Source organism: Aythya marila, assembly GCF_965140915.1.
Source record: "Aythya marila genome assembly, contig: HAP1_HAP1_SCAFFOLD_50, whole genome shotgun sequence".
In the NCBI taxonomy this organism is placed as follows: Eukaryota; Metazoa; Chordata; class Aves; order Anseriformes; family Anatidae; genus Aythya; species Aythya marila.
Genome location: NW_028136798.1, coordinates 16,965 through 44,713, shown reverse-complemented (window position 1 = coordinate 44,713; position 27,749 = coordinate 16,965). Strand labels below are relative to the sequence as shown.

The following is a 27,749-nucleotide window of genomic DNA, read 5'->3' as shown; positions in this document are numbered from 1 at the left end:
GATTTGGGGACATTTTGGGGGCAGAAATACGGGGTTTTGGGACATGGGGGGGCATTTGGGGACAAGAAAATGGGTTTGGGGACATTTGGGGGGACAAAAATATGGGTTTTGGGGACAATGGAGGGAAGTTTTGGGTACAAAAAAATGGGTTTCGGGACATTTTTGGGACAAAAAATGGGTTTGGGGACGTTTTGGGGACAGAAATATGGGGTTGGGAACATTTTGGGGACAGAAATATGTTTTTTGGGACATGGGGGGGACACTTTGGGGCCACAAATCTGTGGGTTTGGGGACACTGGGGGCCTCTTTGGGGATAAAACGAGTTTTTTAGGGACATGGGTGGGACACATATTTAGATTTTGGGGACATTAGGTGACACTTTGGGGACAAAAAAGCGAATTTTGGTACATCGGGGGGGGGGGGGGGGGGGCACAAGATGGCGGCCAGGCCCTCTGAGGGGGCCTTTTGCCCCCCCTACTCGAGGACTCCATTTCCCATCACCCCCCGCGCCCGGACTACAACTCCCATCACCCCCCGCGCCTCCCAATAGGCGCAATGCCTCCTCCCCCCCCCCCCCGCCGGACTACAACTCCCAGCATGCCCCGCGCCGCCGGCCGCCTCCCATAAGCCTCCGCGCCCCGCCCCTTCCCGCCCACTTCCCGTCGGCCCCCGCGCGCCGAGTCACGATGGAGGAGATCGGGGTCCTGGGGGAGAAGGCGCAGGTGGGGGGGGGGGGGGCGGATTTTGGGGTGAAATCGGGGGTTTTTGGGGCACCCCGGTGACTGTGGCGGCGGGCACGGGGAGAGGGGAGCCGGAGGGAAAGGGGGAGCCGGGTTTTGGGGGGGGGAGGTGGGTTTTTGGGGGAAAAATGGGGGGGTTTGGGACAGTGTTTTTTTGGGGGTGGAGGCGGTTTTTGGGGTAAAATCGGGGTGTTTTGGGGCTCCAAGTGGTTGCGGAGGTGGACACGGGTGGGGGAGAGCTGGGGGTAGGAGGGGAGTGGGGTTTTGGGGGGGAAAGTTGATTTTTTGGGGAGAAAATGGGGGTTTGGGGTTTTGGGGTGAAAAAGGGGGTTTCTGGTAAAATTGAGAATTTAGTTTTTTTGGGGTGGGGAAACGGGTTTTGTTTTTTGGGGAGGAAAACGGAGGTTTGGGGATTTGGAGAGAAAAACGTTGTTTTGGGGGAGAAAATGGGGGTTTTGGGGTCAACAAGGTGCTGGGGGTACACATTTTTTGGGGGGGGGGGCAGCCAGATTTTGGGGTAAAATTGGGGGTTTTTGGGGTCTCCCGGTGATTATGGGGACAGCCACGAGCTGGGGAGGGACACAGCCAGATTTTGGGGAGAAACGAGGGGTTTTCAGGGAGGTCTTTGGGGGGGGGGGCGAACCCAAGGGGTTTTGGGGTCATTTGGGGGAGTTTTGGGGTCACCAAATTTTGGGGGGAAACCGAGGGATTTTGGGGACCCCGAGGGGGGTTTTTGGGGACGATTGGGGGTGTTTTGGGGACACCGAGGCGTTGGGGACATCGGGGGGTCTTGGGGACGCCCAGAAAGGTTTTGGGGACGCCCAAATTTTGGGGACAATTGGGGGGGTTTTGGGGACACCCAGCGTTGGGGACACCCAAATTTGGGGGATTTTGGGGTCTTTTGGGGACATCGAGGGGTTTTGGGGACATTGGGGTCTTGGGGACAAGAAGGGGTCTTGGGGTCACCAAATTTTGGGGAATTCGGGGTCTTTTGGGGACATTCAAGGGGGTTTTGGGGTCCCCGAGGTCTTGGGGACGCCAAATTTTGGGGATTTTGGGGTCTTTTGGGGACATTCAATGGGTTTTGGGGACTTTGGGGTTTTGGGGACATTCGAGTGTGTTTTGGGGCAATTCAGGCGTCTTTTGGGGTCACCAAGGTCTTGGGGATGCCAAATTTTGGGGATATTCAAGCGTGTTTTGGGGACATTGGGGTCTTGGGGACACCAAATTTTGGGGATTTTGGGGTCTTTTGGGGACATCGAGGGGTTTTGGGGACATTGGGGTCTTGGGGACATCGAGGGGTCTTGGGGACACCAGATTTTGGGGACTTTGGGGTCTTTTGGGGACATTCAAGGGGGTTTTGGGGTCACCAATGTCTTGGGGACATTCAAGCGTGTTTTGGGGCAATTCAAGCGTCTTTTGGGGTCACCGAGGTCTTGGGGACATTGGGGTCTTGGGGACACCAAATTTTGGGGACTTTGGGGTCTTTTGGGGCAATTCAAGTGTGTTTTGGGGCAATTCAAGTGTGTTTTGGGGTCACCGAGGTCTTGGGGACACCAAATTTTGGGGAATTCGGGGTCTTTTGGGGCAATTCAAGGGGGTTTTGGGGTCCCCGAGGTCTTGGGGACGCCAAATTTTGGGGATTTTGGGGTCTTTTGGGGAAATCAAGTGTCTTTTGGGGACATTGAGGGGTTTTGGGGACACTGAGGTCTTGGGGACACCAAATTTTGGGGACATTCAGGTCTGTTTTGGGGATATTGGGGTTTTGGGGACAAGGAGGGGTCTTGGGGACACCAAATTTTGGGGATTTTGGTGTCTTTTGGGGAAATCAAGTCTGTTTTGGGGACAAGAAGGGGTCTTGGGGACACCAAACTTGGGGACTTTAGGGTCTTTTAGGGACACCTGGGTGTGTTTTGGGGTCCCCAAGGTCTTGGGGACACCAAATTTTGGGGATTTTGGGGTCTTTTGGGGACATTCAATGTGTTTTGGGGACATTGGGGTTTTGGGGAAATTCAGGTGTTTTTTGGGGACACTGAGGTCTTGGGGACACCAAATTTTGGGGATTTTGGGGTCTTTTGGGGACGTTCAAGTGTGTTTTGGGGTCCCTGAGGTCTTGGGGACACCACATTTTGGGGAAATTCAAGTGTGTTTTGGGGATGTTGGGGTTTTGGGGAAATTCAGGTGTTTTTTGGGGACACTGAGGTCTTGGAGACACCAAATTTTGGGGATTTTGGGGTCTTTTGGGGATGTTCAAGTGTGTTTTGGGGACATCAGGGTCTTTTGGGGACTTTGACATCTTTTGGGGCAATTCAAGTGTGTTTTGGGGTCACCGAGGTCTTGGGGACGCCAAATTTTGGGGACTTTGGGGTCTTTTGGGGACATTGAGGGGTTTTGGGGACACTGAGGTCTTGGGGACGCCAAATTTTGGGGATTTTGGGGTCTTTTGGGGACATTCAAGGGGGTTTTGGGGTCACCGAGGTCTTGGGGACGCCAAATTTTGGGGAAATTCAAGCGTGTTTTGGGGCAATTCAAGCGTCTTTTGGGGTCACCAAGGTCTTGGGGACATTGGGGTCTTGGGGACACCAAATTTTGGGGACTTTGGGGTCTTTTGGGGCAATTCAAGTGTGTTTTGGGGCAATTCAAGCATCTTTTGGGGTCCCCAAAGTCTTGGGGACACCAAATTTTGGGGATTTTGGGGTCTTTTGGGGCAATTCAAGGGGGTTTTGGGGTCCCCGAGGTCTTGGGGACGCCAAATTTTGGGGATTTTGGGGTCTTTTGGGGAAATCAAGTGTCTTTTGGGGACATTGAGGGGTTTTGGGGACACTGAGGTCTTGGGGACACCAAATTTTGGGGACATTCAGGTCTGTTTTGGGGATATTGGGGTTTTGGGGACAAGGAGGGGTCTTGGGGACACCAAATTTTGGGGATTTTGGGGTCTTTTGGGGACATTCAAGGGGGTTTTGGGGTCACCAATGTCTTGGGGACATTCAAGCGTGTTTTGGGGCAATTAAAGCATCTTTTGGGGTCACCGAGGTCTTGGGGACATTGGGGTCTTGGGGACACCAAATTTTGGGGACTTTGGGGTCTTTTGGGGCAATTCAAGTGTGTTTTGGGGTCACCGAGGTCTTGGGGACGCCAAATTTTGGGGATTTTGGGGTCTTTTGGGGACATTGGGGTTTTGGGGCCATTCAAGCGCCTTTTGGGGCAATTCAAGCGCCTTTTGGGCTCCCCGACCTCTGGGTGTCCCGGCTGTCTCTGGGTGCCGTGTGGCCGCTCCCGAAATTCGCGTTTCTCACCCCAAATTTGTGTCCCCCCCCCCCTTCCAGGAGGATGTCCCCGCGCTGGCCGTGCCGCGTCCCCCCGGGGGGCTGGCCTTCCTCGTCCCCGAACCCGAGGACCTGGAGGACCTCTACAGCAGATATAAGGTGAGGGGGGGGATTTTTGGGGTCGTTTGGGGGCTTTTTGGGTCATTTGGGGTCATTTTGGGTCATTTGGGGTCATTTGGAACCTCTTGGGGTCTTTTGGGGACATTTGGGAGCTTTTTGGGTCGTTTGGGGGCTTTTTGGGTCATTTGGGGTCGTTTGGGGTCATTTGGAACCTCTTGGGGTCTTTTGGGGTCTTTTGGGGACATTTGGGGTCTTTTGGGGTCTTTTGGGGTCTGCTGGGGTCCTTTGGGGTCTCTTGGGGTCTTTTGGGGTCCTTTGGGGTCTTTTGGAACCTCTTGGGGTCTTTTGGGGTCTTCTTGGGTCGTTTGGGGTCTCTTGGGGTCTTTTGGGGTCTCCTGGGGTCGTTTGGGGTCATTTTGGGTCGTTTGGGGTCTTTTGGGGGCGTTTGGGGTCTTTTTGGGTCATTTGGGGCCTCTTGGAATCATTTGGGGCCCCTTGGGACATTCGGGGTCATTTGGGGCCTCTTGGGGTCTTTTTGGGTCGTTTGGGGTCTTTTGGGGACATTTGGGGTCGTTTGGGGTCTCCTGGGGCATTTGGGGTCGTTTGGGGTCATTTGGGGTCTTCTTGGGTCGTTTGGGGTCCCTTGGGGACATTTGGGGTCGTTTGGGGTCTTTTGGGATCGTTTGGGGTCATTTTGGGTCATTTGGGGTCATTTGGAACCTCTTGGGGTCTTTTGGGGACATTTGGGAGCTTTTTGGGTCGTTTGGGGGCTTTTTGGGTCATTTGGGGTCATTTGGAACCTCTTGAGGTCTTTTGGGGTCTTTTGGGGTCATTTTGGGTCTCTTGGGGTCGTTTGGGGTCATTTTGAGCCCCTTGGGGACATTTGGGGCTTCCTGGGGACGTTTGGGGTCCCTTGGGAACACGTGGCGCCATTGGGGTCTTTTGGGGTCTTTTGGGGTCTTTTGGGGTCTTTTGGGGTCTTTTGGGGTCGTTTGGGGTCGTTTGGGGTCTTTTTGGGTCATTTGGGGCCTCTTGGGATCATTTGGGGCCCCTTGGGACATTCGGGGTCATTTGGGGCCTCTTGGGGTCTTTTTGGGTCGTTTGGGGTCTTTTGGGGACATTTGGGGTCGTTTGGGGTCTCCTGGGGCATTTGGGGTCTTTTGGGGTCGTTTGGGGTCATTTGGGGTCTTCTTGGGTCGTTTGGGGTCCCTTGGGGACATTTGGGGTCGTTTGGGGTCTTTTGGGATCGTTTGGGGTCTTTTTGGGTCCTTTGGGGTCATTTGGAACCTCTTGGGGTCTTTTGGGGGCATTGGGGGCCCTTTGGGGTCGTTTGGGGTCTTTTTGGTCGTTTGGGGTCTCTTGGGGTCGTTTGGGGTCATTTTGGGTCTTTTGGGGTCGTTTGGGGTCATTTTGAGCCCCTTGGGGACATGGGGGGCTTCTTGGGGACATTTGGGGTTATTTGAGGTCTTTTGGGTCTCTTGGGGTCTCTTGGGGTCGTTTGGGGTCTTTTGGGGACATTTGGGGTCTTTTTGGGTCATTTGGGGTCGTTTGGGGTCATTTGGAACCTCTTGCGGTCTTTTGGGGTCGTTTGGGGTCATTTGGGGTCTCTTGGGGACACGTGGCGCCATTGGGGTCGTTTGGGGTCTTTTTGGGTCGTTTGGGGTCTTTTTGGGTCGTTTGGGGGCTTTTGGGGTCATTTGGGGTCATTTGGGGTCATTTGGGGTCATTTGGGGTCTTTTGGGGTCTTTTGGGGTCCCTTGGGGTTGTTTGGGATCCCTTGGGGACGTGGACACTTTGGGGACACTTGTTAACTTTTTGGTGACACTTGGTGGCTTTTTGGGCACTCTTGGTGTCTTTTTGGTGACACTTGTTGACTTTTTGATGACACTTGTTGACTTTTTAGGACACTTCTGACCCTTTGGGCACACTTGATGCCTTTTTGGTGACACTTGTTGACTTTTTGGGCACACTTTGTGTCTTTTTGAGGACACTTCTGACCCTTTTGGTGACACTTGTTGACTTTTTGATGACACTTGTTGCCTTTTTGGGTACACTTCTGACCCTTTGGGCACACTTGGTTGGTTTTTGGGCACACTTGTTGACTTTTTGGGCACACTTGATGCCTTTTTAGGACACTTGTGACCCTTTGGTGACACTTGTTGACTTTTTGGTGACACTTGTTGACTTTTTGGGCACACTCGTGACCTTTTGGGCACACTTGATGCCTTTTTGATGACACTTGTTGACTTTTTGGTGACACTTGTGACCTTTTGGGCACACTTGGTGTCTTTTTGGGCACACTTGTTGACTTTTTGGGCACACTTCTGACCCTTTGGGCACACTTGGTGTCTTTTTGGGCACACTTGTTGACTTTTTGATGACACTTGATTCCTTTTTGGGCCCACTTGTTGACTTTTTGGGCACGCTTGATGCCTTTTTGGTGACACTTGTGACCCTTTGGTGACACTTCTTGACTTTTTGGGCACACTTGTTGACTTTTTGGGTACACTCGTGACCTTTTGGGCACACTTGATGCCTTTTTGATGATACTTGTTGACTTTTTGGGTACACTTTTGACCCTTTGAGCACACTTGGTTGGTTTTTGGGCACACTTGTTGCCTTTTTGGGCACACTTCTTGACTTTTTGGGCACACTTCTGACCCTTTGGGCACACTTGGTGCCTTTTTGGTGACACTTGTTGACTTTTTGGTGACACTTGTTGACTTTTTGGGTACACTCGTGACCCTTTGGTGACACTTGTTGCCTTTTTGATGACACTTGTTGACTTTTTGGTGTCACTTGTTGCCTTTTTGGTGACACTTGATGCCTTTTTGGTGACACTTGATGCCTTTTTGGTGACACTTCTTGAGTTTTTGGTGACACTTCTTGAGTTTTTGGGCACACTTGTTGACTTTTTGATGACACTTGTTGACTCTTTGGGTACACTCGTGACCTTTTGGGCACACTTGATGCCTTTTTGGTGATACTTCTTGACTTTTTGGGCACACTTCTTGACTTTTTGGGCACACTTCTTGACTTTTTGGGCACACTTCTTGACTTTTTGGGCACACTTTGTGTCTTTTTGAGGACACTTCTGACCCTTTGGGCACACTTGGTGTCTTTTTGGGCACACTTGTTGACTCTTTGATGACACTTGTTGACTTTTTGGGCCCACTTGTTGACTTTTTGATGACACTTGATGCCTTTTTGGTGACACTTGTTGACTTTTTGGTGATACTTGTTGACTTTTTGGGCACACTTCTGACCCTTTGGGCACACTTGGTGCCTTTTTGATGACACTTCTTGATTTTTTGATGACACTTGTTGACTTTTTAGGACCCCTAAACCCCCCTAACCCCCTTTTTTTATTTTTATTTTTTATTTTTTTTATTTTTTTTTCTTTTTAGAAGCTGCAGCAGGAGCTGGAGTTCCTGGAGGTGCCTTTTTGGGGACACTTGTTGACTTTTTGAGGACACTTGTTGACTTTTTGATGACACTTCATGCCTTTTTGGTGACACTTGTTGACTTTTTGGGCCCACTTGTTGACTTTTTGGGCACAATTCTGACCCTTTGGGTACACTTGGTGTCTTTTTGAGGACACTTGATGCCTTTTTGGTGACACTTGTTGACTTTTTGGGTACACTTTTGACCCTTTGAGCACACTTGGTTGGTTTTTGGGCCCACTTCTTGACTTTTTGGGCCCACTTCTTGACTTTTTGGGCCCACTTCTTGACTTTTTGGGCCCACTTCTTGACTTTTTGGGCCCACTTCTTGACTTTTTGGGCCCACTTCTTGACTTTTTGGGCCCACTTCTTGACTTTTTGGGCCCACTTCTTGACTTTTTGGGCCCACTTCTTGACTTTTTGGGCCCACTTCTTGACTTTTTGGGCCCACTCGTTGACTTTTTGATGACACTTGTTGACTTTTTGGGTACACTCGTGACCTTTTGGGCACACTTGATGCCTTTTTGGTCCCCCTCGTTGCCTTTTTGGTCTCACCCCTGACATTTTGGGATCCCGCGTCCCCCCCTAACCCCCTTTTTTTTATTTTTTTAATTTTTTTTTTAATTTTTTTTTAATTTTTTTTTCTTTTTAGAAGCTGCAGCAGGAGCTGGAGTTCCTGGAGGTGCCTTTTTGGGGACACTTGTTGACTTTTTGATGACACTTGATGCCTTTTTGGTGACACTTGTGACCCTTTGGTGACACTTGTTGCCTTTTTGGTGACACTTGTTGCCTTTTTGGCCACACTTGTTGACTTTTTGGGCACAATTCTGACCCTTTGGGTACACTTGGTGTCTTTTTGATGACACTTGTTGACTTTTTGATGACGCTTGTTGACTTTTTAGGACACTTCTGACCTTTTGGGCACACTTGGTGCCTTTTTGATGACACTTGTTGACTTTTTGGTCACACTTGTTGACTTTTTGGTCACACTTGTTGACTTTTTGGTCACACTTGTTGACTTTTTGGTCACACTTGTTGACTTTTTGGTCACACTTGTTGACTTTTTGGTCACACTCGTTGACTTTTTGGTCACACTCGTTGACTTTTTGGGCACACTTGTTGACTTTTTGGGCCCACTCATGACCTTTTGGTCCCCCTCGTTGCCTTTTTGTGCTCACCCCTGACATTTTGGCATCCCGCGTCCCCCCCTAACCCCCTTTTTTAATTTTTTTAAATTTTTTTTAATTTTTTTTGAAATTTTTTTAATTTTTTTTTTTCTTTTTAGAAGCTGCAGCAGGAGCTGGAGTTCCTGGAGGTGCAGGAGGAGTACATCAAGGACGAGCAGAAGAACCTGAAGAAGGAGTTCCTGCACGCGCAGGAGGAGGTGAAGCGCATCCAGAGCATCCCCCTGGTCATCGGCCAGTTCCTCGAGGCCGTCGACCAGAACACCGCCATCGTCGGCTCCACCACCGGTGGGGGTTTGGGGTCAGGGGTGGGGGCGTGGGGGGCGTGGGGGCACTTGTAGGGTCATGGGTGGGGCGTGGGGAAGGTTGTGGGATCATGGGTGGGGTGTGGGGAGGGTTGTAGGGTCATGGTTGGGGTGTGGGGAGGGTTGTAGGGTCATGGTTATGGTCATCAGGGACACAGGGACACTTGTAGGGTCATGGTTGGGGGCGTGGGGGGCGTGGGGAGGGTTATGGGGTCATGGTTGGGGGCGTGGGGGGCGTGGGGAGGGTTGTGGGGTCATGGGTGGGGGCGTGGGGGCATTTGTAGGGTCATGGTTGGGGTCTTGAAGGACATGGGGGCACTTGTAGGGTCAGGGTTGGGGCGTGGGGGACGTGGGGGCGCTTGTAGGGTCATGGTTGGGGCATGGGGAGGGTTGTAGGGTCATGGTTGGGGGTGTGGGGGGCGTGGGGAGGGTTGTGGGGTCAGGGGTGGGGTGTGGGGGCACTTGTAGGGTCATGGTTGGGGCATGGGGAGGTTTGTGGGGTCGGGGGTGGGGGCGTGGGGGGCATGGGGAGGGTTGTAGGGTCAGGATTAGGGGTGTGGGGGGCGTGGGGGCGCTTGTAGGGTCATGGTTGGGGCGTGGGGAGGGTTGTAGGGTCATGGTTGGGGGCGTGGGGGGCATGGGGGGGGTTGTAGGGTCATGGGTGGGGGCGTGGGGGGGGTTGTGGGGTCATGGGTGGGGGAGTGGGGGGCATGGGGAGGGTTGTGGGGTCAGGGGTGGGGAGTGGGGGGCATGGGGAGGGTTGTGGGGTCATGGTTGGGGCGTGGGGGCACTTGTAGGGTCATGGTTGGGGTGTGGGGAGGGTTGTAGGGTCATGGTTATGGTCATCAGGGACACAGGGACACTTGTAGGGTCATGGTTGGGGGCGTGGGGGACGTGGGGGCACTTGTAGGGTCATGGTTGGGGTCTTGAAGGGCATGGGGACACTTGTAGGGTCATGGTTGGGGGCGTGGGGGGCATGGGGAGGGTTGTAGGGTCATGGTTATGGTCATTAGGGTACACAACAACACTTGTAGGGTCATGGTTAGGGTCATCAGGGACACAGGGACACTTGTAGGGTCATGATTGGGGTCATTGGGGACACGGGGACGCTTTTAGGATCATGATTGGGGTCATGGGGAATATGGGGTCGCTTTTAGGGTCATGATTGGGGTCACGAAGAGTTATAGGATCATTTATAGGATCACGGTTATCATCAAGAGGGGACACAACGACACCTGTAGGATCATTTTTTTGGGTCACAATGACCACTTTTAGGATCTTTCTTGACCCTACACCCCACTGGGATCCCCTCGGTGGCCGCGACCCTATTAACGACCCCATTAACGACCCCATTAATTACCCTACAGGCTCCAACTACTACGTGCGCATCCATGGGTGGGGTCATCAGGGGACACAAGGACACTTGTAGGGTCATGATTGGGGTCATGAGGGACATGGGGACGCTTTTAGGGTCATGATTGGGGTCATGGGGAATATGGGGTCGCTTTTAGGGTCATGATTGGGGTCATGGGGAATATGGGGTCGCTTTTAGGGTCATGATTGGGGTCATGGGGAATATGGGAACCCTTTTAGGGTCATGGTTGGGGTCATGAAGAGTTATAGGATCATTTGTAGGGTTATGGTTATTGGTCATCAGGGGACACAACGCCACTTGTAGGTTCACTTTTTGGGGTCATTAGGGCCACTTTTAGGATCTTTCTTGACCCTACACCCCACTGGGATCCCCTCGGTGGCCGCGACCCTATTAACGACCCCATTAACGACCCCATTAATTATCCTACAGGCTCCAACTACTACGTGCGCATCCATGGGTGGGGTCATCAGGGGACACAGGGACACTTGTAGGGTCATGATTGGGGTCATGAGGGACACGGGGACGCTTTTAGGGTCATGATTGGGGTCACGAAGAGTTATAGGATCATTTATAGGATCACGGTTATCATCAAGAGGGGACACAACGCCGCTTGTAGGTTCACTTTTTGGGGTCACAATGAGCACTTTTAGGATCTTTCTTGACCCCATACCCCACTGGGATCCCCTCGGTGGCCGCGACCCTATTAATTACCCCATTAACGACCCCATTAATTACCCTACAGGCTCCAACTACTACATGATTATCCATGGGTGGGGTCATCAGGGGACACAGGGAGACTTGTAGGGTCATGATTGGGGTCATTGGGGACACGGGGACACTTTTAGGGTCATGATTGGGGTCATGGGGAATATGGGGTCGCTTTTAGGGTCATGATTGGGGTCACGAAGAGTTATAGGATCATTTATAGGATCACGGTTATCATCAAGAGGGGACACAACGCCACTTGTAGATTCACTTTTTGGGGTCATTAGGGCCACTTTTAGGATCTTTCTTGACCCTCCACCCCACTGGCATCCCCTCGGTGGCCGCGACCCTATTAACGACCCCATTAACGACCCCATTAATTACCCCACAGGCTCCAACTACTACGTGCGCATCCATGGGTGGGGTCATCAGGGGGCACAAGGACACTTGTAGGGTCATGATTGGGGTCACTGGGGACACGGGGACGCTTTTAGGGTCGTGATTGGGGTCATGGGGAATATGGGGTCGCTTTTAGGGTCATGATTGGGGTCACGAAGAGTTATAGGATCATTTATAGGATCGCGGTTATGGTCATCAGGGGACACAACACCACTTGTAGGATCATTTTTTTGGGTCACGATGACCACTTTTAGGATCTTTCTTGACCCTACACCCCACTGGCATCCCCTCGGTGGCCGCGACCCTATTAACGACCCCATTAACGACCCCATTAATTATCCTACAGGCTCCAACTACTACGTGCGCATCCATGGGTGGGGTCATCAGGGGACACAGGGACACTTGTAGGGTCATGATTGGGGTCATGAGGGACATGGGGACGCTTTTAGGGTCATGATTGGGGTCATGGGGAATATGGGGTCGCTTTTAGGGTCATGATTGGGGTCACGAAGAGTTATAGGAACACTTGTAGGGTCATGGTTATGGACACAAGGGGATTCAATGGTGCTTGTAGGGTCATGGTTAAGGTCATTGGGGACACGGGGACACTTGTAGGGTCATGATTGGGGTCATTGGGGACACGGGGACACTTTTAGGGTCATGAGGGACATGGGGACGCTTTTAGGGTCATGGTTATGGTCATTATGGGATATAGGAACACTTGTAGGATCGCGGTTATGGTCAAGAGGGGAAACAACAAAGCTTGTAGGTTCACATTTTGGGGTCATTAGGGCCACTTTTAGGATCTTTCTTGACCCTACACCCCACTGCGATCCCCTCGGTGGCCGCGACCCTATTAACGACCCCATTAATTACCCTACAGGCTCCAACTACTACGTGCGCATCCATGGGTAGGGTCATCAGGGGACACAACAACGCTTATAGGTTCACTTTTTGGGGTCACAATGACCACTTTTAGGATCTTTCTTGACCCTACACCCCACTGGGATCCCCTCGGTGGCCGCGACCCTATTAACGACCCCATTAATTACCCCATTAATTACCCCGCAGGCTCCAACTACTACATGCTTATCCATGGGTGAGGTCATCAGGGGACACAGGGACACTTGTAGGGTCATGATTGGGGTCATGAGGGACATGGAGACGCTTTTAGGGTCATGATTGGGGTCATGGGGAATATGGGGTCGCTTTTAGGGTCATGGTTGGGGTCATGAAGAGTTATAGGATCATTTGTAGGGTCATGGTTATGGTCATTGGGGACACTTGTAGGGTCATGATTGGGATCATGAGGGACATGGGGACACTTTTAGGGTCATGATTGGGGTCATGGGGAATATGGGAACCCTTTTAGGGTCATGATTGGGGTCACGAAGAGTTATAGGATCATTTATAGGATCATGGTTATCATCAAGAGGGGACACAACGCCACTTGTAGGTTCACTTTTTGGGGTCACAATGAGCACTTTTAGGATCTTTCTGTGCCCCCAACCCCACTGGCATCCCCTCGGTGGCCGCGACCCTATTAATTACCCCATTAACGACCCCATTAATTACCCTATAGACTCCAACTACTACGTGCGCATCCACGGGTGGGGTCATCAGGGGGCACAAGGACACTTGTAGGGTCATGATTGGGGTCATGAGGGACATGGGGACGCTTTTAGGGTCATGATTGGGGTCATGGGGAATATGGGAACCCTTTTAGGGTCATGATTGGGGTCACGAAGAGTTATAGGATCATTTATAGGATCACGGTTATGCTCACAAGAAGACGCAACAACGCTTATAGGTTCACTTTTTGGGGTCATTAGGGCCACTTTTAGGATCTTTCTTGACCCTACACCCCACTGGGATCCCCTCGGTGGCCGCGACCCTATTAACGACCCCATTAACGACCCCATTAATTACCCCGCAGGCTCCAACTACTACGTGCGCATCCACGGGTGGGGTCATCAGGGGACACAAGGACACTTGTAGGGTCATGATTGGGGTCATTGGGGACACGGGGACACTTTTAGGGTCATGATTGGGGTCATGGGGAATATGGGGTCGTTTTTAGGGTCATGATTGGGGTCACGAAGAGTTATAGGATCATTTATAGGATCACGGTTATGGTCATCAGGGGACACAACACCACTTGTAGGATCATTTTTTTGGGTCACGATGACCACTTTTAGGATCTTTCTTGACCCTACACCCCACTGGCATCCCCTCGGTGGCCGCGACCCTATTAACGACCCCATTAATTACCCCATTAATTACCCTACAGGCTCCAACTACTACGTGCGCATCCATGGGTGGGGTCATCAGGGGACACAACAACGCTTATAGGTTCACTTTTTGGGGTCACAATGAGCACTTTTAGGATCTTTCTTGACCCTACACCCCACTGGGATCCCCTCGGTGGCCGCGACCCTATTAACGACCCCATTAATTACCCCATTAATTACCCTACAGGCTCCAACTACTACGTGCGCATCCTCAGCACCATCGACCGCGAGCTGCTGAAGCCCAACGCCTCGGTGGCGCTGCACAAGCACAGCAACGCCCTGGTGGACGTGCTGCCCCCCGAGGCCGACAGCAGCATCATGATGCTCACTTCAGGTGAAAAAAAGGCCATTTTGGGGCATTTTGGGGCCTTTTCAGGCGTTTCGGGGTTTTTGGTGGAAATCGGGGCTTTTCCGTTAATTTCGAGGAGGGTAGAGGCGATTTTGGGGTCAAAATGGGTGGTGGGTCTTCATCTTTTGGTCTTCCCAACGTCTTCATGGCCAAGACCCTAAATAATCTAGGTTATATTTGAAGGTTTTTTTGGGGTGTTTTCACGTGTTTTTGGGTCTTTGGTGGAAATCGGGTCTTTTCCGTTAATTTCGACGAAGATTGAGGCGATTTTTGGGTCAAAATGGGTGGTGGATCTCCATCGTTGCATCTACCCAAGGTCTTCATGGACAAGACCCTAAATAATCTAGGTTATATTTGAAGGTTTTTTTGGGGTGATTTCACCTGTTTTTGGGTCTTTGGTGGAAATCGGGTCTTTTCCATTAATTTCGACGAAGATTGAGGCGATTTTTGGGTCAAAATGGGTGGTGGGTCTTCATCTTTTGGTCTACCCAACGTCTTCATGGCCAAGACCCTAAATAATCTAGGTTATATTTGAAGGTTTTTTTGGGGTGTTTTCACGTGTTTTTGGGTCTTTGGTGGAAATCGGGTCTTTTCCGTTAATTTCGACGAAGATTGAGGCGATTTTTGGGTCAAAATGGGTGGTGGATCTCCATCGTTGCATCTACCCAAGGTCTTCATGGACAAGACCCTAAATAATCTAGGTTATATTTGAAGGTTTTTTTGGGGTGATTTCACCTGTTTTTGGGTTTTTGGTGGAAATCGGGTCTTTTCCGTTAATTTCGACGAAGATTGAGCCGATATTTGGGTCAAAATGGGTGGTGGGTCTCCATCCTTGGGTCTACTCAACGTCTTCATGGACAAGACCCTAAATCATCTACATTATACTTAAATATTTTTTGGGGTAATTTCACCTGTTTTGGGGTCTTTGGTGGAAATCGGGGCTTTTCCGTTAATTTCGACGAAGATTGAGGCGATTTTTGGGTCAAAATGGGTGGTGGGTCTTCATCTTTTGGTCTACCCAACGTCTACAGGGACAACATCCCAATTTATCTGTGATATATTTGAAGGTTTTTTTGGGGTGATTTCACGTGTTTTTGGGTTTTTGGTGGAAATCGGGTCTTTTCCCTTAATTTCGACAAATATTTAGCCGATATTTGGACCGAAATGGGTGGTGGGTCTTCATCTTTTGGTCTACCCAACGTCTTCATGGACAAGACCCTAAATCATCTACATTATACTTAAATATTTTTTGGGGTAATTTCACCTGTTTTTGGGTCTTTGGTGGAAATCGGGTCTTTTCCGTTAATTTCGAGGAGGGTAGAGGCGATTTTTGGGTCAAAATGGGTGGTGGGTCTCCATCCTTTTGTCCCTGAAGACCTTGGGTAGACCAGATCCTAGATCGTCCACTTTATATTTGAAGTTTTTTTTGGGGTGTTTTCACGTGTTTTGGGGTTTTTGGTGGAAATCGGGTCTTTTCCGTTAATTTCGACGAAGATTGAGGCGATTTTTGGGTCAAAATGGGTGGTGGGTCTTCATCTTTTGGTCTACCCAAGGTCTACAGGGACAACATCCTAAGTTATCCGTGATATATTTGAAGTTTTTTTTGGGGTGATTTCACCTGTTTTTGGGTCTTTGGTGGAAATCGGGTCTTTTCCGTTAATTTCGAGGAGGGTAGAGGCGATTTTTGGACCTAAATGGGTGGTGGGTCTCCATCGTTGCGTCTACCCAACGTCTTCATGGACAAGACCCTAAATCATCTACATTATACTTAAATATTTTTTGGGGTGATTTCACGTGTTTTTGGGTTTTTGGTGGAAATCGGGTCTTTTCCGTTAATTTCGACGAAGATTGAGGCGATTTTTGGGTCAAAATGGGTGTTGGGTCTCCATCCTTGGGTCTACCCAACGTCTTCATGGCCAAGACCCTAAATAATCTAGGTTATATTTGAAGCTTTTTTTGGGGCGTTTTCACCAGTTTTGGGGTCTGGGGTAGATCTGGGGTCTTCTCCATGATTTTTGGGGAGGATAAAGCCGATTTTGGGACTTAATGGGTGTTGGGTCTCCATCGTTGCATCTACCCAACGTCTTCATGGCCAAGATCCTAAATAATTTATGTTATATTTGAAGTTTTTTTTGGGGCGATTTCACCAGTTTTGGGGTCTGGGATAGAGTGGGGGTGTTCTCCGTGAATTTTGAGGAGAATAGAGGCAATTTTGGGACCCAAATGGATGGTGGATCTCCATTGTTGCATCTACCCAACGTCTTCATGGCCAAGATCCTAAATGATCCGCGTTACATTTCAAGTTTTTTTTTGGGGTGATTTCACCAGTTTTGGGGTCTGGGATGGAGCGGGGGTCTTCTGCATGATTTTTGGGGAGGATAAAGCCGATTTTGGGACTTAATGGGTGTTGGGTCTCCATCGTTGCATCTACCCAACGTCTTCATGGCCAAGACCCTAAATCATCTACATTATATTTAAAGGTTTTTTTGGGGCGATTTCACCAGTTTTGGGGTCTGGGGTAGAGCGGGGGTCTTCTCCATGATTTTTGGGGAGAATAGAGGCGATTTTGGGACTTAATGGGTGTTGGGTCTCCATCGTTGCGTCTACCCAACGTCTTCATGGCCAAGATCCTAAATCATCTACATTATATTTAAAGGTTTTTTTTGGGGTGATTTCACCAGTTTTGGGGTCTGGGGTTGATCTGGGGTCTTCTCCATGATTTTTGGGGAGAATAGAGGCGATTTTGGGACCCAAATGGATGGTGGATCTCCATCGTTGCATCTACCCAACGTCTTCATGGCCAAGACCCTAAATAATCTAGGTTATATTTGAAGGTTTTTTTGGGGCGTTTTCACCAGTTTTGGGGTCTGGGGTGGAGCGGGGGTCTTCTGCATGATTTTTGGGGAGAATAGAGGCGATTTTGGGACCCAAATGGATGGTGGATCTCCATCGTTGCATCTACCCAACGTCTTCATGGCCAAGATCCTAAATCATCTACGTTATATTTGAAGTTTTTTTTGGGGCGATTTCACCAGTTTTGGGGTCTGGGATAGAGTGGGGGTGTTCTCCATGAATTTTGAGGAGAATAGAGGCAATTTTGGGACCCAAATGGATGGTGGATCTCCATTGTTGCATCTACCCAACGTCTTCATGGCCAAGATCCTAAATGATCCGCGTTACATTTCAAGTTTTTTTTTGGGGCGATTTCACCAGTTTTGGGGTCTGGGGTTGATCTGGGGTCTTCTCCATGATTTTTGGGGAGGATAGAGCCGATTTTGGGACTTAATGGGTGTTGGGTCTCCATCCTTGGGTCTACCCAACGTCTTCATGGCCAAGTTCCTAAATAATTTACGTTATATTTGAAGTTTTTTTTGGGGCGTTTTCACCAGTTTTGGGGTCTGGGATGGAGCGGGGGTCTTCTCCATGATTTTTGGGGAGAATAGAGGCGATTTTGGGACCCAAATGGATGGTGGATCTCCATCGTTGCTTCTACTAAAGGTCTTCATGGCCAAGATCCTAAATCATCTACATTATATTTAAAGTTTTTTTGGGGGCGTTTTCACGTGTTTTGGGGTCTGGGGTGGAGCGGTGGTCTTCTGCATGATTTTTGGGGAGGATAAAGCCGATTTTGGGACTTAATGGGTGTTGGGTCTCCATCCTTGGGTCTACCCAACGTCTTCATGGCCAAGATCCTAAATCATCTACATTATATTTAAAGGTTTTTTTGGGGTGATTTCACGTGTTTTGGGGTCTGGGGTAGATCTGGGGTCTTCTCCATGATTTTTGGGGAGGAAAAAGCCGATTTTGGGACTTGCCCCCAGACCAGAAACCCGACGTGATGTACGCCGACATCGGGGGCATGGACATCCAGAAGCAGGAGGTGCGCGAGGCCGTCGAGCTCCCCCTCACCCACTTCGAGCTCTACAAGCAGGTGGGCGGCCCCCGCAGCACCCTAGGGTGCTCGGTGGGGGAGGGGGGCACCCATGGGACCCCCGTGACGCCCCCGTGGGGTTGTGTCCCCCCTCCCAGATCGGCATCGACCCCCCGCGGGGTGTCCTGATGTACGGCCCGCCCGGCTGCGGGAAGACCATGTTGGCCAAGGCGGTGGCGCATCACACCACAGGTGGGGCACCCATGGGTGCTGGGGGGGTGGGGGGGGTGGTTTTGGGGTGCTGGGGGGGTGGGGGGGTCCTTGGGGGGGTGGTTGGGGTCATTGGGGTCGTGGTTGGGATCGTTGGGGTCATGGTGGGGTCGTTGGGGTTATGGTTTGGTCCTTGGGTTCATGGTGGCACCCATGGGTGCTGGTTGAGCCCTTGGGGTGGTGGTGGCACCCATGGGTGGTGGTGGCACCCCACAGTGGTGGTGGCACCCATGGGTGTTGGTTGGGTCCTTGGGGTGGTGGTGGCACCCAGGGGTGCTGGTGGGTTCCTTGGGCTGGTGTTGACACCCAGGGATGCTGGTGGGTTCCTTGGGGTGGTGGTGGGTTCCTTGGGGTGCTGGTGGCACCCAAGGGTGCTGGTGGGTTCCTTTGGGTGCTGGTGGGCTCCTTGGGGTGCTGGTAGCACCCATGGGTGCTGGTGGGTTCCTTGGGGTGCTGGTGGCACCCAAGAGATGATGTTGACACCCAGGGGTGCTGGTGGGTTCCTTGGGGTGGTGATGGCACCCAAGGGTGCTGGTGGGTTCCTTTGGGTGCTGGTGGCACCCTGGGGTACTGGTGGCACCCAAGGGTGCTGGTGGGCTCCTTCGGGTGCTGGTGGCACCCAAGGGTCGTGATGGCACCCAAGGGTGCTGCTGTGTTCCTTGGGGCGCTGCTGGCACCCAAGGGTGCTGCTGGCACCCAAGGGTGCTACTGGACCCCTTGGACCGCCGACCCCACCAAGGACCCGGTGGTGGCACCCCCGGTTTCTCGCCGAAGATCCGGGAAGGGTGGGGATGGGAGAGGCTGGGGAACGACGACCACCTCCGCCAGCTTGGGTGCCAGCACCCTTGGGTGCCCTCCCCCCCCCCCCCAGCCGCCTTCATCCGCGTGGTGGGCTCGGAGTTCGTGCAGAAGTACCTGGGCGAGGGGCCCCGCATGGTGCGCGACGTCTTCCGCCTGGCCAAGGAGAACGCGCCCGCCATCATCTTCATCGACGAGATCGACGCCATCGCCACCAAGCGCTTCGACGCCCAGACCGGGGGTGAGGACGGGCACCCTTGGGTGGGCCACCCCCGCACCTCGGGGGAGGGGTCCCCCGTGGGGTTTGGGGGAGCCCCGCGGGGGGGTGTTTTTGGGGGTTTTTGTGGTCTTTGGGGTGGGTCAAGTATGGATTTTAAGGACATTTTGGTTGACCCCGTTGTTGGGTCACCCAATTTATGGGGTCCCCCGGTCCCTTGGGTGCCCCCAGGGTTGGGTTTGGGGACCCCATGGAGGACCCCATGGGTGCGTCACCCAAGTTTTGGGGTCCCCCGGTCTTTGGGGTGGGTCTAGGGTGGGGTTTGTGGACCCCTTGGTTGACCCCGTTGTTGGGTCACCCAACTTTTGGGGTCCCCGGGTCCTTTGGGTGCCCCCAGGATGGGATTTGGGGACCCCATGGAGGACCCCATGGTTGGGTCACCCAACTTTTGGGGTCCCCTCGTCTTTGGGGTGGGTCTAGGATGGATTTTAAGGACCCTTTGGTTGACCCTCTTGTTGGGTCACCCAATTTTTGGGGTCCCCCGGTCCCTTGGGTGCCCCCAGGGTTGGGTTTGGGGACCCCATGGAGGACCCCATGGGTGCGTCACCCAAGTTTTGGGGTCCCCCGGTCTTTGGGGTGGGTCTAGGGTGGGGTTTGTGGACCCCTTGGTTGACCCCGTTGTTGGGTCACCCAACTTTTGGGGTCCCCGGGTCCTTTGGGTGCCCCCAGGGTTGGGTTTGGGGACCCCTTGGAGCACCCTAAGGTGGGATCGCCCAATTTTTGGGGTCCCCGGGTCCTTTGGGTGCCCCCAGGGTTGGATTTGGGGACCCTTTGGTTGACCCCATGGTTTTGTTACCCAATTTTTGGGGTCCCCGGGTCCTTTGGGTGCCCCCAGGGTTGGGTTTGGGGGACCCCATGGGTGCATCACCCAACTTTTGGGGTCCCCCGGTCCCTTGGGTGCCCCCAGGATGGGATTTGGGGAACCCTTGGAGCACCCTAAGGTGGGATCACCCAGTTTTTGGGGTCCCCTGGTCTTTGGGGTGGGTCTAGGATGGGATTTGGGGCACCCTAAGGTGGGGTCACCCAACTTTTGGGGTCCCCCGGTCCCTTGGGTGCCCCCCGTTCCGGGGGGTCTCCTTTGGGTGTCACCCCCCCCCCCCCCGTGTCCCCTCCCCAGCCGACCGTGAGGTGCAGCGCATCCTCCTGGAGCTCCTCAACCAGATGGACGGCTTCGACCAGAACGTCAACGTCAAGGTGGGTGCCCCCCGGGTCCCTTGGGTGCCCCCAGGGTCCCGTGGGTGCCCCAGAGGCCCATGGGTGCCCCAGGGTCATGTGGGTGCCCCCCGAGTCCCGTGGGTGCAAGGAGACTCCATGGGTGTCCTCCATGTCCTGTTGGTGTACCAGGGTCCCATGGGTGCCCCCCGGGTCCTGTGGGTGCCCCAGAGGCCCATGGGTGCCCCAGGGTCATGTGGGTTCCCCCTGAGTCCCGTGGGTGCAAGGAGACCCCATGGGTGTCCTCCATGTCCCTTGGGTGCCCCCCGGGTCCCTTGGGTGCCCCCCGGGTCCCGTGGGTGCCCCCGTGTCCCGTGGGTGCCCCAGAGGCCCATGGGTGCCCCAGGGTCCCATGGGTGCAAGGAGACCCCATGGGTGTTCTCCATGTCCTGTGGGTGCCCCCCGGGTCCCTTGGGTGCCCCCGTGTCCCGTGGGTGCCCCAGAAGCCCGTGAGTGCCCCCCAAGTCCCGTGGGTGCAAGGAGACCCCATGGGTGTCATCCATGTCCTGTGGGTGTCCCAGGGTCCCATGGGTGCCCCCAGGGTCCCTTGGGTGCCCCAGAGGCCCATGGGTGCCCCAGGGTCATGTGGGTGCCCCCTGAGTCCCGTGGGTGCAAGGAGACCCCGTGGGTGTCCTCCATGTCCTCTGGGTGCCCCCCGGGTCCCTTGGGTGCCCCCAGGGTCCCATGGGTGCCCCCGTGTCCCGTGGGTGCCCCAGGGTCATGTGGGTGCCCCCCGAGTCCCGTGGGTGCAAGGAGACTCCATGGGTGTCCTCCATGTCCTGTGGGTGTCCCAGGGTCCCATGGGTGCCCCAGAGGCCCGTGGGTGCCCCCAGGGTCCTTTGGGTGCCCCCAGGGTCCCATGGGTGCCTCAGGGTCATGTGGGTGCCCCCCGAGTCCCGTGGGTGCAAGGAGACTCCATGGGTGTCCTCCACGTCCTGTGGGTGTCCCAGGGTCCCATGGGTGCCCCCAGGGTCCCTTGGGTGCCCCAGATGCCCGTGGGTGCCCCAGGGTCCCATGGGTGCAAGGAGATCCCGTGGGTGTCCTCCATGTCCTCTGGGTGCCCCAGGGTCGCATGGGTGCCCCCTGGGTCCCTTGGGTGCCCCAGAGGCCCGTGGGTGCCCCCGTGTCCCGTGGGTGCCCCAGAAGCCCGTGAGTGCCCCCCAAGTCCCATGGGTTGAAGGAGACCCCATGGGTGTCCTCCATGTCCCGTGGGTGCCCCCAGGGTCCCATGGGTGCCCCCCGGGTCCTATGGGTGCCCCAGAGGCCCATGGGTGCCCCAGGGTCATGTGGGTGCAAGGAGACCCCATGGGTGTCCTCCATGTCCTCTGGGTGCCCCAGGGTCCCTTGGGTGCCCCCCGGGTCCTGTGGGTGCCCCAGAGGCCCATGGGTGCCCCCCGGGTGCCTTGGGTGCCCCCCGGGTCCTATGGGTGCCCCAGAGGCCCATGGGTGCCCCAGGGTCCCATGGGTGCCCGGAGACCCCATGGGTGTCCTCCATGTCCTGTTGGTGTACCAGGGTCCCTTGGGTGCCCCCCAGGTCCCATGGGTGCCCCCTGGGTCCCTTGGGTGCCCCAGAGGCCCATGGGTGCCCCAGAGGCCCATGGGTGCCCCAGGGTCCCATGGGTGCAAGGAGACCCCATGGGTGTCCTCCATGTCCTGTGGGTGTCCCAGGGTCCCTTGGGTGCCCCCCGGGTCCCGTGGGTGCCCCAGAGGCCCATGGGTGCCCCCAGGGTCCTTTGGGTGCCCCAGAGGCCCGTGGGTGCCCCCAGGGTCCTTTGGGTGCCCCAGAGGCCCATGGGTGCCCCAGGGTCCCATGGGTTCAAGGAGACCCCATGGGTGTCCTCCATGTCCTGTGGGTGCCCCAGGCTCCCATGGGTGTCCCCCAGGTCCCTTGGGTGCCCCAGGGTCCCATGGGTGCCCCCAGGGTGACCCTATACATTCCAAGGGCGTCCCATGGGTTCTAGATAGTTCTACAGGTTCTAGGTGTCCTTATAGGTGCTACGGTTGTCCCATGGGTTCTAGGTGTCCCTATAGGTGCTATGGTTGTCCCATGGGTTCTAGGTGACCCTATACATTCCAGGGCTGTCCCACGGGTTCTAGGTGTCCCTATAGGTGCCGGGGTTGTCCCATGGGTTCTAGGTAACCCTATACGTTCCAGGGTTGTCCCACGGGTTCTAGGTGACCCTATAGGTGCTATGGTTGTCCCATGGGTTCTAGGTGACCCTATACATCCCAGGGCTGTCCCACGGGTTCTAGATGTCCCTACAGGTGCTGGGGTTGTCATGTAGGTTCTAGATGACTCTATACATACCAGGGGTGTCCCATGGGTTCTAGGTGTCCCTATACATGCCAGGGTTGTCCCATGAGTTCTAGGTGGCCCTATACATCCCAGGGTTGTCCCGTGGGTTCTAGGTGTCCCTATAGGTGCTGGGGTTGTCATGTAGGTTCTAGATGACTCTATACATACCAGGGCTGTCCCATGGGTTCTAGGTGTCCCTATTGGTGCTATGGTTGTCCCATGGGTTCTAGGTGGCCCTATAGGTGCTACGATTGTCCCTTGGGTTCTAGGTGGCTCTACACATTCCAGGGGTGTCCCATGGGTTCTAGGTGTCCCTATAGGTGCTAGGGTTCTCACATGGGTTCTAGGTGACCCTATACATCCCAGGGCTGTCCCATGGGTTCTAGATAGTTCTACAGGTTCTAGGTGGCCCTATAGGTGCTATGGTTGTGCCATGGGTTCTAGGTAACCCTACACATCCCAGGGTTGTCCCATGGGTTCTAGGTAACCCTATACATCCCAGGGCTGTCCCATGGGTTCTAGGTGACCGTATACATCCCAGGGGTGTCCCATGGGTTCTAGGTAACCATATACATCCCAGGGCTGTCCCACGGGTTCTAGGTAACCCTATACATGCCAGGGGTGTCCCATGGGTTCTAGGTAACCATATACATCCCAGGGCTGTCCCACGGGTTCTAGGTAACCCTATACATGCCAGGGGTGTCCCATGGGTTCTAGATAGTCCTACAGGTTCTAGGTGTTCCTATAGGTGCTATGGTTGTCCCATGGGTTCTAGGTGGCTCTACACATCCCAGGGCTGTCCCACGGGTTCTAGGTGTCCCTATAGGTGCCAGGGGTGTCCCATGGGTTCTAGGTGTCCCTATACATTCCAGGGCTGTCCCATGGGTTCTAGGTGTCCCTATAGGTGCTACGGTTGTCCCTTGGGTTCTAGGTGGCTCTACATATTCCAGGGTTGTCCCATGGGTTCTAGGTGGCCCTATACATCCCAGGGCTGTCCCACAGGTTCTAGGTGTCCCTATAGGTGCCGGGGTGTCCCACGGGTTCTAGATGGTGCTAGGGTTGTCCCATGGGTTCTAGATAGTTCTACAGGTTCTAGGTGTCCCTATAGGTGCTACGGTTGTGCCATGGGTTCTAGGTGTCCCTATACATTCCAGGGGTGTCCCATGGGTTCTAGGTGTCCCTAGAGGTGCTAGGGAGGTCCCATGGGTGCCGTGTCCCCCCCAGGTGATCATGGCCACCAACCGCGCGGACACCCTGGACCCGGCGCTGCTGCGGCCCGGCCGCCTGGACCGCAAGATCGAGTTCCCGCTCCCCGACCGGCGCCAAAAACGCCTCATCTTCTCCACCATCACCGGCAAGATGAACCTGTCCGAGGAGGTGGACCTCGAGGACTGTATCCCCGGGGGGGGGACGTGGGGACAATTTGGGGGGGTTTGGGGACAATTTTGGGGGGTTTGGGGACAGTACGGGGGGCGTGGGGACGATCCGGGGGGCGTGGGGACGATCTGGGGGCCGTGGGGACAAGGAGGGGGCGCGGAGACGGTGGAGGGCGTGGGGGTGATGGAGGGTGTGGAGGTGTTGAAGGGACGTAGGGGACAGTTTTGGGGACGTAGGGGACAGTTTTGGGGACGTAGGGGACAGTTTTGGGGACGTGGGGACAATTGGGGCCGTGGGGACAATGAGGGGACGCGGGGACACCAAAGGATATGGGGGGGACACCAAGGGTCATGGGGACACCAAGAGATGTTGGGGACCTGAGGGGGACATCGGGGAGCCCAGGGGACATCGGGGACCCTCTGGGGACATCGGGGACCCTCTGGGGACAGGGAGGGGACGTTTGGGGACAGGAGGGGACGCCGGGGACCGTTGGCTTCCTTCACCCGCACCCAGACGTGGCGCGGCCGGACAAGATTTCGGGGGCCGACATCAACTCCATCTGCCAGGAGGTGGGTGACACGGGGACACGGGGATGGTGACACGGGGACTTGGGGACACGGGGACACCTCCAGAAGGGTGACAGGGAGGTGACACGGGTGACAAATTGGTTGTTCCTTCGTGGTTGGGTGACACGGAGGCCAGGTCTACCCACAGTAAGGTGACAAGTTGGGGACATTGAGGCCGTGTCCACCCCCAGAAGGGTGACAAGGTGACATGGGGTCAATGTCAACCTCTAGAAGGGTGACACGGAGGTGACACGGGTGACAAATGGGTTGTCCCTCCATGGTAGGGTGACACGGAGGCCAGGTCTACCCACAGTAAGGTGACAAGGAGGTGACAAATTCATTGTCCCTTCATGATTGGGTGACAAGAGGGTGACATTGAGGTCATGTCCACCTCCAGAAGGGTGACACGGAGGTGACACGGGTGACAAATTGGTTGTCCCTCCACGGCTGGGTGACCCGGAGGCCAGGTCTACCCACAATAAGGTGACAAGGAGGTGACAAATTCATTGTCCTTTCATGGTTGGGTGACAAGGAGGTGACATGGTGTCAACGTCCACCTCCAGAAGGGTGACAGGGAGGTGACACGGGTGACAAATCGGTTGTCCCTCCACGGTTGGGTGACACGGAGGCCATGTCCACCTCTAGAAGGTGACAAGTTGGGGACATTGAGGCCGTGTCCACCTCCAGAAGGGTGACAAGGTGACATGGTGTCAATGTCCACCTCCAGAAGGGTGACACGGAGGTGACACGGGTGACAAATTCATTGTCCCTCTACGGTTGGGTGACCCGGAGGCCAGGTCTACCCGCAGTAAGGTGACAAGTTGGGGACAATGAGGCCGTGTCCACCTCCAGAAGGGTGACAAGGTGACATGGGGTCAATGTCAACCTCCAGAAGGGTGACAGGGAGGTGACACGGGTGACAAATTCATTGTCCCTCCACGGCTGGGTGACCCGGAGGCCAGGTCTACCCACAATAAGGTGACAAGAAGGTGACAAATTCATTGTCCCTTCATGGTTGGGTGACAAGGAGGTGACATTGAGGTCATGTCCACCTCCAGAAGGGTGACAAGGAGGTGACACGGGTGACAAAATGGTTGTCCCTCCACGGCTGGGTGAACCGGAGGCCAGGTCTACCCACAGTAAAGTGACAAGGAGGTGACAAATGCATTGTCCCTTCATGATTGGGTGACAAGGAGGTGACATTGAGGCCATGTCCACCTCCAGAAGGGTGACAAGGAGGTGACATGGGTGACAAAATGGTTGTCCCTCCGTGGTAGGGTGACCCGGAGGCCAGGTCTACCCATTATAACCCCCCACCAAGCCATGCGGCGTCACCGCGGTGCCACGAGGAGCGGGTGTCGCGACCCGGGTGACACCGAGGGGGGGTGACAGGGGTGACAACGGTGACACGGGTGACACGGGTGACGTCCCCTAGGGTGGCATGCTGGCGGTGAGGGAGAACCGGTACATCGTGCTGGCCAAGGACTTCGAGAAGGCCTACAAGACCGTCATCAAGAAGGACGAGCAGGAACACGAGTTCTACAAGTGACACCCCCCCCCGGGGGACCTTGGGGACATCGGGGACCTTGGGGACATCGGGGACGCGCGGCCACCCTCAATAAACCCCCCCCCCCAACCCCATTTCTTTTTTTTTCCCCCCCCCTCCAACCCCAATCCGGAGCCTTCCCCGCGTCAACGCCCGGCCGGGTCTGCGCGGGGAGGGGGATTCGGGGGCGGTTTTGGGGATTTTGGGGACGGCTTTGGGGGCATGGGGAGAATTTGGGGGCCTTGGGGACAGTCCTGAGGTCATGGGGACGGATTTGGGGTCAATCTTGGGGACCTGGGGACAGTCTTGGGGTCATAAGGAACCTTGGGGAGGAATTGGGGGATTTTAGGGGGAATTTGGGGTAATTTAGGGCGATTTGGGGTGATGGGATTTCAGGGATGGGGGATTTAGGGAGGATTTGGGGGCACTTAGGAGGCATTTGGGTTGATTTAGGGAGAATTTGGGGTCGTTGAGGGGGGATTTGGAGGATCTGTAGGGATTTAAGGGCAAAATGGGCAAATTTAGGGGAAATTTGGGGGGATTTGGGGTGTTTGGAGAGGATTTGGGGCTGTTTAGGGAGGATTTGGGTTAATTTAGGGGGAATTGGGGGGATTTAGCGAGGATTTGGGGGGATTCAAGAAGGATTTGGGTTAATTTTGGTGGAATTTGAAGGGATTTGGGGGGATTAAAGAGGGATTTGGGTTAATTTAGACATTTTGGGGGATTTAGGGAGGATTTGTGGGCATTTAAGAGATATTTGTGTTAATTTAGGGGAAATTTAGGGGATTTGAGGGCATTTAAGAGGGATTTGTGTAAATTGAGGGGGAGTTTGGGGGCATTTAAGAGGAATTTGGGTTAATTTAGGCGGGATTTGGGGACACAGGAGAGTATTTGGGGAATTTTAAGGGAAATTTGGAGCATTTACAGGGGGTTTGGGGGGGTGCGAGGGCATTTAGGGAGGGTTTTGGGGGAGATCGTGGGAAAATGGGGATTTTGGGGGGGTTTTAGGTGGAATTAGTGTGGAAATGGGAGGTTTGGGGGGGATTTAGGTGGAATTTGTGTGGAAATTGGGGATTTTGGGGGGGATTTAGGTGGGATTTGGTGGAATTTGTGTGGAAATTGGGGGGGATTTAGGTGGGATTTGGTGGAATTTGTGTGGAAATTGCAGATTTTGGGGGGGATTTAGGTGGAATTTGTGTGGAAATTGGACGTTTTGGGGGGATTTAGGTGGAATTTGGTGAAAATTGTGTGGTAATGGAACACTTTGGGCGGAAATTGGGAGGTTTTATGTGGGATTTGAAAAGATGCAGGGCGAAATTAAGCGATATAAGGGAAAATTCGGTGGATTTAAGGCAGAAT

The 27,749-nt window shown here is 54.0% G+C and overlaps 1 protein-coding gene across 1 annotated transcript; it reads left to right on the top strand.

Moving 5' to 3' along the window:
• Window positions 1-601: 601 nt before the first annotated feature.
• Window positions 602-26,480, top strand: PSMC4 (proteasome 26S subunit, ATPase 4). The gene is made up of 11 exons (XM_082785815.1): window positions 602-722; window positions 4,067-4,165; window positions 8,855-9,041; window positions 14,016-14,162; window positions 17,999-18,108; window positions 18,207-18,300; window positions 19,190-19,357; window positions 20,511-20,587; window positions 24,126-24,294; window positions 24,792-24,847; window positions 26,280-26,480. The coding sequence occupies exons 1-11, from the start codon at window positions 687-689 to the stop codon at window positions 26,391-26,393; spliced, it is 1,257 nt and encodes a 418-aa protein (XP_082641941.1). The 5' UTR covers window positions 602-686; the 3' UTR covers window positions 26,394-26,480.
• The last annotated feature ends 1,269 nt before the right edge of the window (window positions 26,481-27,749 follow it).

Coding starts and splice junctions, on each gene's coding strand:
- PSMC4 (XM_082785815.1), top strand. CDS start 687: ATGGAGGAGATCGGGGTCCTGGGGGAGAAGGCGCAG. Junction 4,166..8,854: donor ACCTCTACAGCAGATATAAG/GTGAGGGGGGGG, acceptor TTTTCTTTTTAG/AAGCTGCAGCAGGAGCTGGA. Junction 19,358..20,510: donor CTTCGACGCCCAGACCGGGG/GTGAGGACGGGC, acceptor TCCCCTCCCCAG/CCGACCGTGAGGTGCAGCGC.